At 44.9% G+C, this 19,344-nt stretch overlaps 1 protein-coding gene across 2 annotated transcripts in view; it reads right to left on the minus strand.

The window, feature by feature from the left end:
• PARP14 (poly(ADP-ribose) polymerase family member 14) overlaps window positions 1–6,682 on the minus strand; it is a 54,475-nt gene extending 47,793 nt beyond the window's left edge. The window contains exons 1-2 of one of the 2 annotated variants that reach the window (XM_004467154.5): window positions 6,367–6,682; window positions 1,663–1,796 (exon numbers count right to left, since the gene is read on the minus strand). In XM_004467154.5, the coding sequence (XP_004467211.2) occupies window positions 1,663–1,796; window positions 6,367–6,553 (321 nt within the window). In that variant the 5' untranslated portion in view covers window positions 6,554–6,682. The remainder of the gene's footprint in view (window positions 1–1,662; window positions 1,797–6,366) is intronic. The other variant, XM_058295686.2, reaches the window with a different exon arrangement.
• Between the last annotated feature and the right edge of the window lie 12,662 nt (window positions 6,683–19,344).

A 19,344-nucleotide genomic window follows, 5' to 3' on the forward strand; every position in this document is an offset into this window, starting at 1 on the left:
ATAAATGGAACAAATGCCAAGCAGGCATTATTTGTCAGGACAGCGTATCCAGATATCACAAATCTCATAATCTGGGAAAATGAAAATAAACATTTAGCTCTGGCAATCATTTCGTGGGTCTGTGAAATATACACAATCCTTAGAAAAAATGTAACACAAATATCCATGAAATTTATCCAAATTAACCAAGACCCCTTCTTCCCAAACAGTGCTGGACAACTGAGATGCAACCCTAGTTCCTCTTCCCTTTTGGTTCCTGCTAAATCCATAGACTCCCACTAGAATGTCCTCAATTTCTTTTCTTTGTCATCATTTTAGAAATATAAAAGAAATACATGAGACGCTATAGACAATTTGGAAAAGCCAACAAATTAAAAAAGAGAAAACTGTGATGACAGCACAACTCTGTGATGAAAATGAGAGTTGAATATACACCCTGAATGGATTGTACAAGGCATGGGACTGTATAACACAGTGAATCCTGTGTCGGAAGATAGACTGTGGCTATCAGCACAAATATGAGAACGTTCTCTCATGAACTCTAACAAAAATATACTACTAATGCAGGGTGTTAACAATCGGGTGAGTTGGGGGAAAATATACCAAATGTAAAATATTGGCTATAGTTAGTAGTAATATCTTGACGGTGCTCTTTCATAGTTTGTAACAAATGTTTCACAGTAATGCAAGGTGTTGGTGGTGGGGTGATTTATGGGAGCCCTGCATGATGATATGCATGTTTGTTTTGTAAGTTCACAATTTTTACAATACACTTATTGTTTATATATGTTCATATATGAATGATATCCTTCAAGAAAATGTTTTAATGAAAAAAAAGGAAAATGTATCAACAATCCCCACTGAACACGTAACACTTTGGTGAATTCCATTCCAATCTTCCTATCTTTTTTATCCTAAGGTAATTGAGATCATTTTGTACTTAGAGTTTGTATCATACTTTTTCACTTATATCATTTTGTACATTATTTAAATTTTTTCAAAAATATTTTTTACTGGCTATACAATATTTCACATATGGATGGGCCTTAACTTATTTCATCTTTCCCTTATGGTTGGATACTTAGATTGTTTCAACCCTTTCCTCTACAAAAGTATCTCAGGGCACATCTTTGGGCATATCATTGATTATTTCCTTAGCAGAGATTTGTAAAGGTAAAATTTCTGGGTCAATAGATAGAACTGTTTTAAAGAACTTATTACCAACTGGCTTTCTTGTTCTATTCCTTTACTTACTTGAGTCTTCTATTGCACCTCAAATTTTCCTACCTTTTATAGCATGTAGTATGTATTGCTAGCCCCTCCATGTGATGTAGTGAAATAGCAATATAGCAAGTCCTAGGTTATAAAGCACCCAGGACAAAGAGAGCCAAGATTTTATATCCCAAACAACCATTACTGTAACCTCCAAATCTTGACTTTTTCAAAAACATCTAAAATCAAACAAAAAATGCCCCCTCCTCCATTGCTCCACACCTACCTATCACACATCCTTCAATCCCTCCACATTTCTAAGTTGCTTTTCTCACTCAAGCTGAATTTATACTTTTCATTCCACTATATTTTCCTCATTGTGATCCCCACCCCACACACCTTGGGAGAGCACCCAGCTTCTTTTTAAAGTCATTCCTCAAGTTCACTTACCTTTGTCGTGTTTTCTGCCCCAGAGACATCATGGATTTCATCTGGGGCTCTGGGCAACTGGACAGTTAATTTGAATGTTCCTTTCTCTGGCCACACTAACTCATGATTCTCTCTCTCCAGAACTTTCTGCCGAACTGAAATATATATATATTTATTAATTTTTAAAGAAAGTTAAATGACAAGCAACCTTTATTCATAAAATTATTCCATGGTTTCCATAGGCCTCATCATCATAAATCAAAGGCTTGGTCACTGTCCCAAGCCATTCACCAGGACAGGTTCAGTTGGGCCTAGTAAACCATGGGTAGGACAAGGCTTCTCTCTGAGTGAGATGAAGCCCCTGAGGAGTTTGAGCTAAGGAGAGCCATGATTTGACTTGCACAGACTCCCTCCCGCTGATGGGAGGACAGTAGATGGTTGGAGGTGGGTGGGAGTTAGAGCATGTGGCCTCACAGCATCCCGTAAGACCCAATGAGGCAGTGGGCTGAGTGTGGAAATCTCCATTTGTAACAGAAAGGGACGTAGAGGCTCCGAGAGGCAGAGCCCCCATGGGTCAGGGTGTGTATGGGTCAGGGTCAGGTGCAGGACTGGCCTCTTGCCCTCAGGCGCAGTGGCTGGAGAAGTTTAATAAGCAGACATGGATTTGAATGCCATCTTTAAACTAACCTTGTAACCTTGAACATGTTTCTTCCTAAAGCCTCAATTACTAAGCATTACTTACTAAGACTCAGTCTCCTTGACTAATAATAAGTTACTAAAGACTCTCTCGTAGGAGTATTATGTGTATTAACTTAAATTAAGAGGCGTTATAAAGAACCTAGTATAGTACCCAACACTTAGTAAGCACTCAGAAAGGTAGCAATTTTTATTCTGCAGTGGAATAATTAAAGCATCCCTCTCGGAGAACCAGTGAAGACTGGGTGCTGGGACATGGCACGAGGAAAGTGGTGTTTTAGGAAGGTAATTCAGGTGGCCACAAGCAGTCTAGGGGCCGGCAGCCTACTTAGGAGGCTGTTTCAACAAACCCCTTAGCCTGGGGTGGTAAGGCTTCATATCCACAAGGATGATAGTGAAGAGAGTAGAAAATAAGGGACAGGCCAAAATAAGCACATCAGTCAACTGGCCTATAGAAGAAAACAGAACAGTGGACATAGGGCCCAAAGACCTGGATTCGAATCCCAACTCAAGCCATTAACTGTGAGTGACCACGAGAAAGTATCTTAACTTCTCTCGAGTCAGTTTCCTCACTTGAAGTGAGGATTTTAAAATCCATAAAGCAGTGTCTGTGAAGGTACTTTATAGCACCCCCAAAGAGCCATGCAAATGTAAGTTATAATTATAAAGGGAGCAGTCAGAGAGATAAGAGGAAAATCCATGTACCAAGATGGAGCCCAGGGAACGAGTGCGTTTAAAGGGGGAGGCGCGGTCACCGCAGTCAGACACTGCAAGAGGCAGGGAGAAGGGGGCCCCCAGGCGTGCACCATCTATGTGGCTGTGGCATGAATATTGGTTACCATGTTGTATTCTGATACAGTTGGCCTGATGAAGCCAAGGATATATGTCAGAAACTTTCATAAAGAAGGGTATGATAGCTTTTCCCCCTTGGCACCCACGAAGGGAGCACAGGAAGAAGAGGTGAGGTGGATACCAGTTCAGAAACAAGCTGAGGAGGAACTCCAGACCCTAGCGTCACTCCTTATGAGGACGACGGCTGGTTCCTCTTGGGCTTTGAGGAGCTGCACGAAACTAGACTGAGGACTGAGGACTGAGGACTAGGCAGGGCTGATGAAGCCTGAAACCAAGCTAGGTTCTGAAAGCCAAGATATCTAGAGTCACCGACTTCTGTATTACATTCCTTTTATTCTTCCTCAGACTTCCGTGAAGCTTAAACACGCTAATCTGTTCTCAGGTTGTGTGTGAAATGCATGTGCTTAACTATGTCGGGGAGCAGGTGATAGCAACATCAGTAAGTGATCCCCGAGGTGAATCTTGGAGAAAGAGCCAGAACTCTGATGTCCAGCCACTCTCACCCATGTGGACTGTCTCCCTCCTGCACCAAAATCAGACCATTCTGAGATTATTCAAGGAGAAAAGGCATTCCCTTACCCCAAGGAGTCTGACATATTATTCAGGAGACAAATTATGACAGGAAGGGTGATAAAATGTACACATCTGACACAGGGTTTTAAATGTTATAAATCAATTTAAACTCAACATTTCAGAACTCTCGTGAATTACACAAAAGTGAGATAAAGCTTCTTAGTAGTTTCTGGCTGCTATACATGAATCTCCACAAAGAAATGCTAGTGGGCCTGTCCTGTAAAGGCCACCTCCTGGCCAGGAGGGGGGCGGGGAAGAGGGTAGAGGGGATCCTCTGCCGAGATAACAAGCATTTCCTGGGGCTGAAAGGGCAGGTCCTGCATTCTTTCCAGTCAGCAAATTCCTGACAGTGTGCTAACTGAGAAAGTGGTTCCTCATGTAGAAATATGAAACTAAAGACTTCTCACGCCTTAAGAAAGTTTGACCAGAAAACGTTTTGAGTTTTAACAAGTTTCTAGTGGCCTCTGCTGGCGAGCAACACGAGCCTTTCTGTAACCGCCTGAGGGTGGAGGAAGAGGAGGCGGTGAGGTGGAACCCGGGGAGGAAGAAAACCTGCTGGAAAACTGTGAACTCATCTCTGCTTTAGGGACTAGAATATAATTACTTTTTCTTCACGGAATTACTTTTTGTGGTGCTTTGAAGCGATTTGTATTTCCTATAGCTACTTCCTTTTTTGTTCATCTGGGATTGTCAATAAACACGGGTTCTGTGGTATTTTCGAGCTGTATGTACCCCCAGAAAAACATGTTCTTAAGTTTAAGCCAGTCCTGTGGGTGTGAACCCCATTGTAAGTGGGACCTTTTGATGAGTTACTTCCATTGAGGTGTGGCCCACCTCGATCAGGATGGGCCTTATTATGGAGTCTGTTATAAGTGGAGTGAAATTCAGACAGAGAAAGAAAAACCCACAGATGGGGCAGCCAGAGCTGAAAACCAGCAGAACCTGGAAGAGAAGGGACAGACCAGGAGATGCTGCCACACGCATTGCCATGTGACCAGCTAGGGACCAGGGATCACCAGCAGCCAGCCCCACGACGCTACAGTCTTCAGGAAGAAAGCATCACCTTGACGATGCCTTGCTTTCGGCCTTTCTTCTGACCTCAAAACCGTGAGCAAATACATTCCCATTGTTCAACCAGACCTGTTTCAAGGCATTTGCTTCAGCAGCCAAGGAAACTAAAACAGATTTTCAAACTCGAGCGTACATCAGAGTCACCTGGGTGCTGGTACAGTATGCATTCAGAAGACCACCCCAGGCATACTGCACCCAAATCGCTAGAACACGGCTGGGAATGTGGTTATTTAACCTGCTCTCCCGGTGATTCGGTTGCAGGTGCTCTGCGCCCCCAATGTGAGAACTACTCCTGAGGTCAACAGGATTCTAAAGAAGGAAGAAGTGTCCCTAAGGGCCAGGTCCATGGTGATGTTGACCTTTGGGATCAAAGTGGGAAAAGCCCTCGAGGAAAAGTGAAACCCCACAGTTCACAGCTACCTTACTGGCATGCTTGGGTAAAAAAAACTTGGAAATTTTGTATTTTGTTTTCATACCTTACCCGTGTGTCCCTCTCCCCTTTCTGTGTGCTCCATTTCTTCCTGTTTGGATCCCTGCCTGGGGTATTCCATTTGCTCTCCCTCCATGGAAGCTCTCTGACCCAAATGCTTCTCCAAATACAGGCACTGGGAGGCGGGATCAGGGGTTGTCCACCTCCCTGCCAACGTTTTGACCGATCCCTTTCTCTCCTTGAGACCAGAGTGGAACTGGCAGGCCCAGGGACCCAGCTGGGGACCCTGAGCAAGCAGATAATTGGTGGGCTCTTGTCTTCCCGCCCAAATGGGAATGAAAAGGGTGAGCGAGGAGGAAGTACTCGGCAGCTGAAAGGCTGGTAAGGAGAAACTCCCCCCAAGCTCAAAACTTCCACCCACGATCAACCCAGGTCACTGCTGGCTCCCGCCACCCTGAGACTGAGGGAAGAGGCAGCAGCAAGCCCTGGACAAAGGCACTGCCTCCGCCTCCAACACTCACTATATCTGCCCAAAGGCAATACGATTTGGGGCAGCACCTCTGCCCCTCTCCTTAGTGACCCCAGCACCGCTGCGATCTATAAGATCCATGGAGAAACAAAGCCCTGTGACTTCTCACGTTCAAAACCCTTTTCCTTCTCCACCTAAAAAAATACCAAGGAAAGATAAAAAGAAGAAAGGGAGAAGGAGGAAGGGGGAAGGCTACCCTCCGCTAAATCCACAAACTCAGAGTGGGTGTAGGCGTGTTCGCTAGGCCCAGGCGCTCCCCACGGAGAGCGGGCACGCGCAGGACTGGCTTCCAGCCTCCGGGATTCCCCCGGGCTCCTCTAAACTGCAGCTCTCGGGCGCTGCTCCGCAGCTACCTCGAGGCGCCGCTGGGAAGTGCCTGGAACAGCCTCGTTAGAGGGAACCGCGGCGCGCAGGAGGACCCGCACCTGATCCGCGGTTCCCTACGCCCTCGGCTCGCGCTGCTGCCGGAGGGGCGTGGATTCTCCCGCTGCTGGCCCCCGGCGCCGAGTTTTCCCGGTTGGAAGAGCCCGGTCGTGCCCTCCTTATCCCGCCCCCGCGGGCCCGCGCGCCTCACCGTTCTCCCGGGAGAAGAGCGCCAAGAAGCGGGCCGGATTCCCGGGCTCCGGGTGAACCGTACACTCCCCTCCTCCCGACCTCTTCGGGCTCTGGAAGTACACCTGCAGCTTGGTGCTCAAGTTCTTGGGCGGTTTGGGGCCCCAGGACCCCTCCACCAGCAGAGGGAAGGAGTCGGGCGCCGCCATCCTCAGCTCCGCCGAGACTGCCGGCCCCGCCTCGGCTCCGGCGCTGAACTTCGCTTCTTTCGCTTCCGAGATCTTTCGCTTTCGTTTCTCGGAAAACCCCTCCCGGCCCTTAGTTTCTTCCTTTGGCTGTAAACAGCTGCCCGGGGACTGAACCGGTCACTCCCAATTGCTCGCTCACCTCTTCGCTCTTCTCCCACCCAAAGCGAAGGTGACCGGCCCTTTGGGGCTGACCGTCGCCCCCAGGCATCTAGGCAGACCCCCGCCCCCGCCTGCGCACGCCCGGGTCGCCCCCAGGCATCTAGGCAGACCCCCGCCCCCGCCTGCGCACGCCCGGGTCGCCCCCAGGCATCTAGGCAGACCCCCGCCCCCGCCTGCGCACGCCCGGGTCGCCCCCAGGCATCTAGGCAGACCCCCGCCCCCCGCCTGCGCACGCCCGGGTCGCCCCCAGTCATCTAGGCAGACCCCCGCCCCCGCCTGCGCACGCCCGGGTCGCCCCCAGGCATCTAGGCAGACCCCCGCCCCCGCCTGCGCACGCCCGGGTCGCCCCCAGGCATCTAGGCAGACCCCCGCCCCCGCCTGCGCACACCCGGGCCTCGGGCGAGAGTTTCCTGCTCCCGGCACCGTCTACACCTCACCCAAGCCACAGCGGAAACCAGCCGCTTTGGGGAAGCAGACCTTGAAAACACAAAGAGAGTTTCGATGTTGTTCCCAGGGCGGACGTTTTACAAGAGAATAAAGTGGCACACAAACTCTGAATTTCTTCAGCGATCGATTTGATTGTCAGAAGTTTATCCTGCTTTTCTTGTTTGGCATTTTGTCCCCTGATCCTTTAATACTGTATTTCTAGAAATCGTGGGAGAAACAGTACGTTCACCAGCTATTTGTGGAATATTTACGAAATGCCATAGCTTGGGCTAGATTCAACATGCAGACACGGTCCAGGCCTCAGTGAGCCCACGCTGCTGTGGGGACACAGAGGAGTTAAGACACAGCGGGATAAGAGCTCTTGGAAGGTGTATTATACAGGTGTTCCTGGAACAAACTGGGAGGGGCTCATAGCTCCAGGACGGGGTTCCACGAGGCCTTCAAGGGCAGTGACACAGTAACCTGATGCGTAAGGAGGATCAAGGTCAACCTTTGGAGCTTTGATAACTGGGAATGCCAGGACGTGATTTACCTGTAGCTGAATCACTCCAGGTGCTGTGTGCTGGGTAAGGGTGGAGGCAGGGAGGCTGCCAGGAGGGTACCAGGTGAAAGATGAGGTGGGTGGGACCCGGGTGCTGGCAGACGAGTTTGAAGCTGGGTCAGGATTCTCAACCCATATTCAAGGCAGAGCTGCAGGCCGCGAGGAAGGAGAAAGGGAGCGAGAGAAGCAGCAGCTCAGGGATGGCTCCATGATCATCCACAGATGGCCTGAGCCACCGGCTGGATAATAGTGGCATTTGCCAAGATGGGAACATCTAGGGGTGGCCAGAGAGGTGGGTAGAAAGCCAGGTGTGTATACTGACCCCGTGATAAGGGAGCGTTTGTCAATACAGAAGGAGGCCTTATTACTTAAGTGCTACCAATACATCAGGTAAGAGAAGCGTTTATTGCTACTGATGACCCCGCAAGTGCTCTCTCCTGGTGAGGCAGGAGTGGGAAGGAGATGGAGAAGCAGTGAGCGCTGAGCTAAATGGCAGGGAAGGAAATGGAGGCAGCAAATATTCAGCTCTTTCAAGAAATGGGACTGTGAAGGGGAAGAAGCAAAGCAGTCGTTGGTGGAATTATAGGATCAGAGAGTTATTTTTGTTTTCTGGCTTTTAAAAAGATACTTTTAAGATGCAAGCGTCTTCAGCATGTTTAAATATTGTGGAAAGGAATGAAGGGAAGGTTGAAGATACAGGTTGTAGGGGAAGCGTGGAGGGGGATTCTGGAAGCATTAGCCTTAGGAGTGGACGCTTCTCCCGCTCTGCCAGGACCAAGGTGGGAGAGGGAGTGCAGAGGCAGGCAGTGGTGACTGACTGTTGATGGGAAGACATGGGAGTCCATCGCTGATGGGTTCTAGTACCTCTGTGAAGGAGGTACTGGGGTCTCTTAGACAATGCCAAAATTAGGGCTGCTTCCCCCTAAAGGTCTGGGCCCTATATTGTTTCAATCACAACAGTGAAACTGAAATTTAAAGATAACAAGAACCAGAAATGTGCCAAAGAGAGTTCACTGGTCTGTCTTTCCTGATCTATAATATATACAGCAGTATTCAGATATTTCCTCCTGTCTCCAGCCTTCTACCTGCAGGTGGCTTTGGTCATGCGATCCAAACCACCCTGAACCCCAGCAGCAGGGAAAAAGGGAGAACCCAAAGAGCAGACTTTTACCCCTCAGCCAAACTGTGATGACTGCTTCCTCAAGGACATTGTCTCCTCACCCCAAGCCACAGATCAAATCAACACTCACATTTCTCTAGAGTTTGGGAGTCCAGAACTGGACAGTTTGTCTCTTTCTGCAGACCATCATTTTACAAGGAATAAAATGATGGTGAAATTGAAACCCTTTACTTATAGAAATTTAACTGACCACTTCTGAATTTCTTTCAAAGATTCATTTCATTATCAGCAATGTGCCTTGCCCGTAGATGTCTGATCATCATTCCCGGGTGGACTGGGAAGGAGCTATCCAGAGGATGAGGTTGGCAAGGCTTGAAAGTGAAGGAAAGAAAGCTCTAGAAGGACCAGATTGTTGACAGCATCACCGTCAACATCAACATCAACATTAATGTCTCTTTTTTTTTTTTAGAAAGAGCCCCATACCCTAATTCAGACACTGTTAATATGTTAATATTTTTGGTATAATTCCTTCTAGTCTTTCTTTCTCTCTCTTCCGCCCCCCCCCCCCCCCATTGTCTGCTGTCTTCTGTCCATTTGCTGTGTGTTCATCTGTGTCCACTTGCATTCTCGGAGGCACCGGGAATCTGTGTCTCTCTTTTTGTTGCATCATCTTGCTCTCTGTGTGTGTGGCGCCACTCCTGGGTGGGCTGTGCTTTTTTTTTTCACATGGGGTGGCTCTCTTTGAGGGGCATACTTCTTGTGCATGGGACACCCCTACACGGGGGCATCCCTGCATGGCATGGCACTCCTTGCGCACAGCAGCACTGCGCATGAGCCAGCTCAGCACACAGGACAGAAGGCCCTTGGTTCAAAACCCGGACCTCCTATATAGTAGGCGGACACTCTATCACTTGAGCCACATCCGCTTCCCATCAACATCTCTTGTCTCTCCTAAGTTCTTCTGACCTTATTGTCTTGTTGAACACACACACACACACGCGCCATGTGCTTATTCTCTCAATTCTCAATCTCCTATGAGCATCCACCTCCTGTAACTGCCTTCCTTCCCAGCCAGCAGGTCTCTTCTCAGGACTTGGAGGGGAATGATCTTCCAAAAGTGCGGCAGCTTGCTCGGTCGGTAGAGGTGGGGTCTGGCTGCGGACGAGGGGTCGGTCCAGCTCTGGACGAGGGGTCGGTCCCGCTTGGGACGAGGGGTCGGTCCGGCAGCAGACGAGGGATCGGTCTCACAAGGGGTTGCGCGGTTCGGCTGACAGGGTCGCCCGGTGAAGCCGGCGACGAAGGGGTCGCCCGGAGAAGCCGGCAACGAAGGGGTCGCCCGGAGAAGCCGGCGACGAACTGGGGACAAGGGAGGCCAGGCCCTTGTCAGGGGCTCTCAGGACTGGAGGGCGCACGGCAGAAGAACTACCGCGGAGACAAGGTAAACACACAAGTCCACTTTACTGAGGGAGAGGCAACAGTTTTATAGGGGCTGGGGAAGGCTGATTGGTCGAAGCCACGCCCTGTTCTGATTGGTTGCCGGCGAAAGGTCAGTGGGCGGTACTGGACGGGGGAGGGGTGGTGGTTAGGGATTGGCTGTCGCTGTTGCTGGGGGAAGGGGCAGGGTTTAGGGATTGGTGGCTGCTGTTGCTGGGGTGGAGGGCAGACTTGAGTTTCCCGCCCACGCCTGGCTGTTGCTGCTGTCCGGGGAGGGGAAAAGGGCAGACTGGAATTTTCCGCCCTACGCCTGCGCAGGGAGAAAGAAGAAGAAGGGTGCCGCCCCACAGGCATCGTGTGGCGCCGTCCGGGAGGAGGGGCGGCCGCGGAAGCACGGCTGCCGAGAAGGGGAGACCCGAGGGCACTCTGCGCCCATGCCGAGCTCCCTTCAGGGGTGGCGGTGAGTCCGACCAGCCACCCTATTATGGGGGCAGTGGCTTGGCCTACCGCGGCCGCTCCCCCGCTGGGCCAGCAAACCACTCTTCAGCCCGAGGGGTGACCGCAAAAAGGGAAGTGAACTCCAGCGTCATGACTGGTCTTCGGTCCTCCTTCCACAGCATAGCTAAGTTGATCTGCATTTCTGCATTTTTGGACTGAACTCCCTCCTTCATCTAAATTCCCCCTTTCAAATTCTCTACAAACTTCTGCAACCTAGCACCATTTTTCCCACTGAAATGCATGAAGGGTTGCTTTCCATCTGCCTGGGTCAGCGAGTTATGAGCACTTTCTGCTTACCATGCCATCTCATTTTGCTCCTGGATCTCCTGGCCCAGTCCCCTATAACAGGATGTATTACTAGAGGCCTCAGAAGAAGTGGGGCAAGCCACCCTTCCTGTTACCACCTGAGCCATGGGCCAAGGAAGAAGCACTCAGAGAAGTTCAGCTCTCAGAGGGAGTCACTGTATTGATTCATTCCAGTTTCTAGCCTTACAAATACACAATATTTTACTAACATACCATATTATACATAGATCTCCATCAGTGAAGAGTTAAGTATTTAACAATCAGCTCTCTGAAAAAAAGTTTGCATATTTGAGTGTGTTTATTATATATTCTACTGATATAAAGATAATACAGCACTCAATTTATACATAGTAAATTGTACAATATTCTTTATTTTAAATCCCAAGTAGCCAATTGATTGTCACAAAATGTTTTCAAAGATTTTTGCCAAATTCTTGCATCTGTAGCCAAACTGTGATTACAATTGAAGAATGAGTATAGTCTCAACAAAAATGTCCATTGACACTTTTATTTAAACAACAAACAAGATTAAAATGAAACAATAAAGATGAATAATGTCAATTTCTCTCGTCAGTGACATGCACTCTCCTTTTGGATAAACTATTTGGAAAACAGTTTTCAAACACTGAAAGAATATTTCCTCAATTGTTTTTGCTCTTTACAATGTAATTGCTACTGGCATGTGCTTTTAAATATTCTCCATTAATTTCTTAAGTCTAAACAATCAACAAAGCAATAAATAAAGCTCTGGTTAATAGTGTTTGCCAATTCTGTGTTGTACATATTCCCACCATGGCTGATTTTTAAGCTTCTAATGTGATATCACTGAATGTGGAGTTGGGAAGAAATGAACAGTAGCACACCATTACATAATATTAATACTTCTGCTATGCAGAGACAAGAGACATAAATAACCTTAAGAGCATAGATAAAAGTAAATGCAACAAAATAATTAGGAAGTGATGAGTTTTCAGTACTTATTACCTTTCAAAAAAGCATAATATATCTAACTGTAAGTTTATATAATTTAACTCTAAGTAATGGTGGTGTTTAATAACTGTCTCAAAAATTCCTGAAAATTTAACAAGCAGCTCTTGCAAGCCAGCCATGAGCTGGCACCAGCACAAAAATGGGCTCTTTGCCTAACAGGAGTTAGTATTATTACATAGAGTATTATTAGTACACCTCCACTCCACACTTCAGTATAATCTCTATATTAACATTTTCCCTACACAAATAGGTATGAAAGGTGTTTGGTCCCTTTTGTTCCTACAGTCAAGACAAACATTCATTAATAGAGTCACTCTGTTTCTGTTTTTTTTTTTTTTTAATTTGAAATACTTTCAAACATACAGGAGAGTTACAAAAATAACACAACTCCTATACAGAAAACTCTGATGTACCCCTACCTCCCCACAGATACCCAGATTCACCAATTTTAACATTTTTGCCATATTTGCTGTATAATTCTATCCTTCTATTTATCTATCTATCTGTCTCTCTATCGATCCATTTTCTAAACACTTGAGTAAAGGTTGTGTATATTATTTTCCGTGAACCCTTAATACTGCCATGTATATATCCTAAGAACAAGAATATTCAATTATGTAACCACCTTAAATGCAATTATCAAGTTCAAAAAATTTTAAACTGACTGTATTAGTCAGCCAAAGGGGTGCTGATGCAAAATACCAGAAATTGGCTGGTTTTTATAAAGGGTATTTATTTGGGATAGGAGCTCACAGACACCAGGCCATAAAGCGTAAGTTACTTCCCTCACCAAAGTCTATTTTCACATGTTGGAGCAAGATGGCTGCCGACATCTGCGAGGGTTCAGACTTCCTGGGTTCCTCTGGGCTCAGTTCCTCTACAAGGTCAGCTGTAGACTATGAGACTCTCTATGTTTTGCCTCTCTCCACAAGGTCAGCTGTAGACTATCAGGCAAACGGCCCTGTTTCTCTCCCTGGGGCTCCAGCTTCAGCATCAAACTCCAACATCAAAACTCCAATATTAAAAGCCCTCAACACTGTCCTTTGTCATACCTTTTATTTGTGAGTCCCCACCCTTTGATTGGTGGGGACTCAACGCCCTAATGATGTGGCCCAATCAGAGACCCAATCATAACTCAGTCACACCCAGATACAGACGAATTACAAACATAATCTAGTATCTATTTTTGGAATTCATAACCATATCAAACTGCTACACTGACATAAAGCTTAAATTCTATATTCCAATTTTTTCATATGTCCCAATAATGTCCCTTTAAGCCTTTTCTTCTCCCTTGCTAGATCCCATCCAGGATCATCTATTGCATTTTATTATCATTATCTCCTTAGTTGATCTTTTTTTCAAATTGTGGGAACTTATATACTATATAAACTCTTCTATCTTAACTACTCCCAAGTATAGCACTCAATGGGATTAATCACATTCACAATATTTTGGTACCCTCACCACCTTCAGATACTAAAACTTTCCCATCTCCCCAAACAGAAACCCTTACTCCTTATGCAGTAATTCCCATTCCCTTGCCCCTGTCCCCTGGCAAACTGTACTCTATTTTCTGCCTCCATGAGCTTGTATGTTTTCCAGTATTTTCTTCGTAGTTACTATGAGGTTTAAATTCCACATCCTAAAAATAAAAATAAATAATACAAAAAATAAAAGAAAAAATTATTCCAAAAAAGAAAACAACAAATTTAACATCCTAAATCTATAACAATTTTGTTTACTTTGATACCAACTCAGCTTCAATAGTATACATAAACTATGCTCCTATACCCTTTTGTCAGCCCACCTTTATGTAGTTGTTGTAACAAATTACATGTTTATACATTATGAGTCCCAAACCACTGACTTATCATTACATTTTAGGCATTTGCTTTTTAGATCTTGTAGGAAGTAAAATGTGGAGTTACATGTCAAACATACAACAGTACTAACACTGATATTTACTCATATCTCTCCTTGGACATCTTTATTTCTTCATGCAGCTTTGTCCTATTGTCCACTGTCCTTTCCTTTTACCTGAAGAACTTTTTTTAGCATATCTTGTAGGGCTGATCTGGTGGTGATGAACTACCCCAGTTTTTGTTCATCTAAGAATGTCTTAATCTGTCCCTTATTTTTGAAAGACAATTTTGCTGGATATAGAATTATTGGTTGGCAATTTTTTGCTTTCAGTGGTGTAAGTCTGTCTTCCTACTGCCTTCTTGTCTCCACTGTTTCCAGGAGAAATCAGCAATTAATCATATGAGGCTCCCCTGTATGTGATATGTTGCTTCTCTCTTGTAGCTCTCAGAATTTGCTCATTATCTTTGGCATTCAACAATTTGATTATACTATGCCATGCTATTTGGGTTTATCATGTTTGGAATTCAGTAAGCATCTTGGATGTGTGTGTTCATATCTTTCATTAAATTGGTGAAGTTTTGAGCCATTATTTCTTTGAAAAATGCCCCCTTCATTTTTCTTCTCCTTCTGAGACTCCCACAATTCACATATCAGGACACAGGATGGTATCTCCCAGGTTCTTCAGGCTCAGTTCAATTTTCTTCGATCTTTTTTTCTTTCTGCTCCTCAGAATGAATGATTTAAATTGTTTCATCCTCAGTTCTCTGCTTCTTTCTTCTGCCAGCTCCAGTCTGCTCTTGAATCCCTCTAGGGAATTTTTTATTTCCAATACTGTGGCCTTCACTTCTGTTTGGTTTTTGTTGGTAATTTCCATCTCTTGTTAATATTCTCTTTGTGTTCATCTATCAATTTCCTGATTTCCTTTAGTTTTTTATCTATGTCTTCCTTCAGCTCTTTGGGCATATTTAGGATTTTTTTTTTTTTAAGTCTTTATCTGATATGTCCCAGGTCTCATCCTCCTTATTGATGGTTTCTAATATTTTAATCCTCTCCTTTGCCTGGGCCATCACTTCTTTTTAATTTGTATGTTTTCTAACTTTTTGTTGAAACTTGGACATTTTTATATTATTTTTAATTAGAGAAGTTGTGGGTTTACAGAAAAATCATAAAGAAAATACAAAATTCCCATATACCCCCCCCCCACTTATTAACACCATGCATTGGTGTAGGACATTTGTTACAATTGATGAAGGCACATTTTTATAATTGTGCTATTAACTATAGTTCATGGTTTAACTTAGGGTTCACTGTTTGTCCCATAGATTTTCAAAAAAATTTTTTATCCAGCTAACATATGTACAACCTAAAATTTCCCCTTTTATCCATATTCAAATATATAAGTCAATACTGTTAATTATGTTTACAATGTTGTACCACCGTTGATATTTTAATGTGTTATTGCCGAAATTTAGAATCTGTGTTTCTGCAGCATCTGTTCTTTAAGCTTATATACAGCTAATGTTATGACAGAGTTTTTCTTGAATGCCAGGAACTAACCAAAAAAAATTTTTTTTTGTTTTTGATTGACCTTGCAAGTGTTTTCCTTCATGACTTATTCATATAATGAGTTTGGAAAACAGCTTCAGGCCAATGCATAGGGGCCTCCCTAATCCTTTCTGCACCTGCCTCTTGTCTTGGGCATGCACATGGGGCCCTAAGAATTCCCATTTTACACAGATACAAATGCCTCTTCTTCCTTAGGAAATAGTTCCCTGTGGTTCCTGGCTCTTCACTATATGCCCCAAGCAACCATTGACTGCTCTTCCACAGTGTTGTGTAGATCTCTGTGAACTGCATTCAACATTCAGGGCAAGTTCTGAGACATCAAATCCTTCAGGCCATCACCAGACAGACAAGGTCAGAAATACATGCCCCTAGCATGTGCTCATGGGTAACCCTGCTACCTCTGTAACTGAGACCAGGGATCTGCACTGGGTCAGCTCCATGCTGAGCTGGTGAGGAGATGAAGGAGGAGCCAGCCAGGGACCCAAGAGATCCCACTGCTTTTATTTATTTATTTTTTTATAAAAGATTTATTTATTTATTTAATTTACCCCCCCTACCCCAGTTATCTGTTCTCTGTGTCTATTTGCTGCGTCTTATTTCTTTGTCCGCTTCTGTTGTCATCAGCAGCACAGGAAGTGTGGGCGGCGCCATTCCTCAGCAGGCTGCACTTTTCTTTCGCGCTGGGTGGCTCTCCTTACGGGTGCACTCCTTGCGCGTGGGGCTCCCCTACGTGGGGGACACTCCTGGGTGGCGTGGCACTCCTTCCGCGCATCAGCACTGCGCATGGGCCAGCTCCACACGGGTCAAGGAGGCCCGGGATGTGAACCGCGGACCTCCCATGTGGTAGACGGACGCCCTAACCACTGGGCCAAGTCTGTTTCCCCCCACTGCTTTTAAATAGTCTTTTCTTGAATCAGTGCTCACCCTGTTACTACAGTCCTTTAACTGTTTTCTGGAGCTTTGAGAAGAATGTTTCTGCCAGTTCTTGCTGGTCATTCAAAGTTTCTGTGGGGGCCAGAGCCCTAAATCATCTCACCCAGCCATCTTGATGTGGAAGGGCCCAATTCACTACTTCTAAGAAATCTACCCTGGAAGACATAAAAGCACTAATGGAAATTATAAAATAAGAACAAATGTAATAAACATTTAAAGTATAATGATTAATACTGAAAGCATGACTATAAACAGAAAGCAACAAAAACTTTGATAGAGAATTGCTATCAGTTCCCTGCCTCTACCCTAGCAACCCACAGTAGGAATCACAGATCTCCTTCATCTGAGAATTGCAAGTCCTAGGTCCATCAAGGCTTGAGGCAGGAAGTTTTTATTGGACTATGAGGGGCCTGGAAGTGCAACTAAGTAGACAGTGTGGTAATCAAATTTAAATGAAAAAACAATATTGAAATAAACAAACAACTGTAAGAACTCAACCTGAAAATAAAAATAAAAAAGCTCCTTGAGTACTAGGATCAAAGAGCTTTTTATTAACCAGGTACAGCCCTATTCCATTCTTGAATAATAAAGATAAAACAATCCATCAAGATGTTTTACAAAAGCATCTAATCTCATCTTCCTTCTTGGTTGGTACAATGAGCTCATATCATACAACTCAGGGAACTAATACCCCAGGTAAAAGAGCCATAGAAATAGTTTGACTGTTAGTTTTGATTATGTTACCATAATACTAGAAGACAAAGGTATTTCCTTTAGAGGTTAAAAAACAAAAACGAAACAGCAAAAACAACAACAAAAAACTTTTACAACAGAAAAATAGGTAATGAGATTGTGTAGAAACATATAAGCCTAACATGTCCATTCTGTCTTGTGGATAGAGCTAGGAAACACCTCTGATTCCAATCAATTCCAGAGAGTCCTTTTTCTCCTTCCACCGTTCCGTATGTATAACACCCTTATCTCAAAGTATGAACTATTTCTGAAAAACGTCAATATATTTACTCATTTCTCAATCCTCCATTATACACAAAATAGGTTTGAAATTTGAACGATACCACCACTAACAACAAACCTACTAAATAAATACTGAAAGATTTCTTTGCAGTTCTTTTATGCCCTACCAGCAATGCATGAGAGCTCCTGTTTCACCACAGCTTGCCAATAAACTGTGCTATCATGAAATCATCTACTGTATTCTCCTTTTTAAAATGCTGACTGAAATCACTAAATTGATTTTGCAACTCATTGTTAGAGTAGGATTTATAATTCAGAAAACATAGTATTAACTCATCTAATTCTCACAACAAACTTATAAGAAAATTAACCTTATCTCCATTTTACTATAAGGAAACTGAGGTACAAAAAAAAGTAAAATTTCTTGCCCAAGATCACACAAGCTGTTAATTGTTCAAGCTAGGGTACAAACCAGGCTGTCTGGCACTGTTGCTAAACCTGATGCTATCCTTCTGTGCTGTATGCTGTGATGCTTTGTTCAGATCCCTTCTTCAGAACAGCACATCCATCTCCCACCTGCTGGGACTATCAGCTGCTGACAGCTCGCAGCAGCCTTTCTCACTGCGCTTGCCTTTGCTTGCAGGGAAGTGCGTTGCCCAAGATTATTCCCCTCCCAGGCATCCGTCCATGTCAATGAACTGGCTAACAAGGGGATTCCAAGGCCTGGCTTCCTGGCCTCAATTTGGGACAAGGTTCAAAGTCATCCCAGCTCCAGAGCACCCTGTAGAATGAGTTGAGTTCTCAGTTGCAGCCATGTTGCAACTCTTTCTCCGCCCAATCCTGCCTTGCTCACTCACAGATCTAAGTCCTGCAAATATTTCCTAATAAATCTTTCACAGGCAACTATCAGTTTCAGAATCTGCTTCCAGGGAACTCAGTCTAACACGACTGTCTTGAATACAAAAGCTTATACCACAATATTAAAAATAGAATAGTTGTTCAGAGGTGCGCATGTGTGGTCCCAAATACATAAAAATATATTTAGAAAGATATAATGCTTCTCAGCTCTCCCACCTACAGGTTTTTCATAGCAGAAATTATATTCGAGTCTAGTTCTACCCCCAGGCCAAGTTAACCACCTGTTATGTGCCCCAAACAATAATGCTGTGGTATAACGGAGTGGGGAAATAGGAACTTTCAGACACGTCAGGTAGGGATATGGATTTGTAAGTTTCTTCTTGTAATTCTGTCACTTTTTGCTTATATAGTTTGAGGCTATACAGGTTCAAGATTTTTATATATTCCCACTAAATTATTCCTTTTAATCATTAGCAAGTGCTGGTCTTTATCCTTTATTCATTTTCTTTGCCTTAAAGTCCATTTTGTCTTATATTAATATTGCTATGGCCTCTTTAATTTGGTTAGTCCTTGCAAGTATGAAAGACTGAGCAGGCTGGTTGCCTACTGTGGCATTCTGAAACTGTTTTATGAATGCCTAAAAGAGAAAGACTGTGTGGGGCCTGGTTCACTCCTGTGGGTGTGAGCAACTTTTTCAAAGAGACTATGTCAGGGAGGTGTGACTCAGGTTAAGCACCCGCCCCCTTGCTGGGTTCATAAAAAATGGAAGCACACTGGAAAAGAGAGCTCTGCCATTTTTTATCCTGTCATGTGACAGAAAGGAGAGGCTCAAGTAACTGAGGCCCCAGGGAGAGGTGAGCTAGTTGCCTGATAGCTTACAGCTATCTTTCTTACAGGAAGAAAGTAGAGCTGCCAGCCTGAGAGGGGAGGCCCAGTAAGAGACAGGCTCAAGCTTGGTTGCCCTCAGCTGAGCCCTGGGAGGTGGTACAGTCCAGAGGGGAGTCAGAGATGGTCTGCCCTCCTGCTTCAGCACACGGCAGCTGACTTGGGTGAGAAAGC

The sequence above is a fragment of the Dasypus novemcinctus genome, chromosome 4, assembly GCF_030445035.2.
Source record: "Dasypus novemcinctus isolate mDasNov1 chromosome 4, mDasNov1.1.hap2, whole genome shotgun sequence".
Taxonomy (NCBI): domain Eukaryota; kingdom Metazoa; phylum Chordata; class Mammalia; order Cingulata; family Dasypodidae; genus Dasypus; species Dasypus novemcinctus.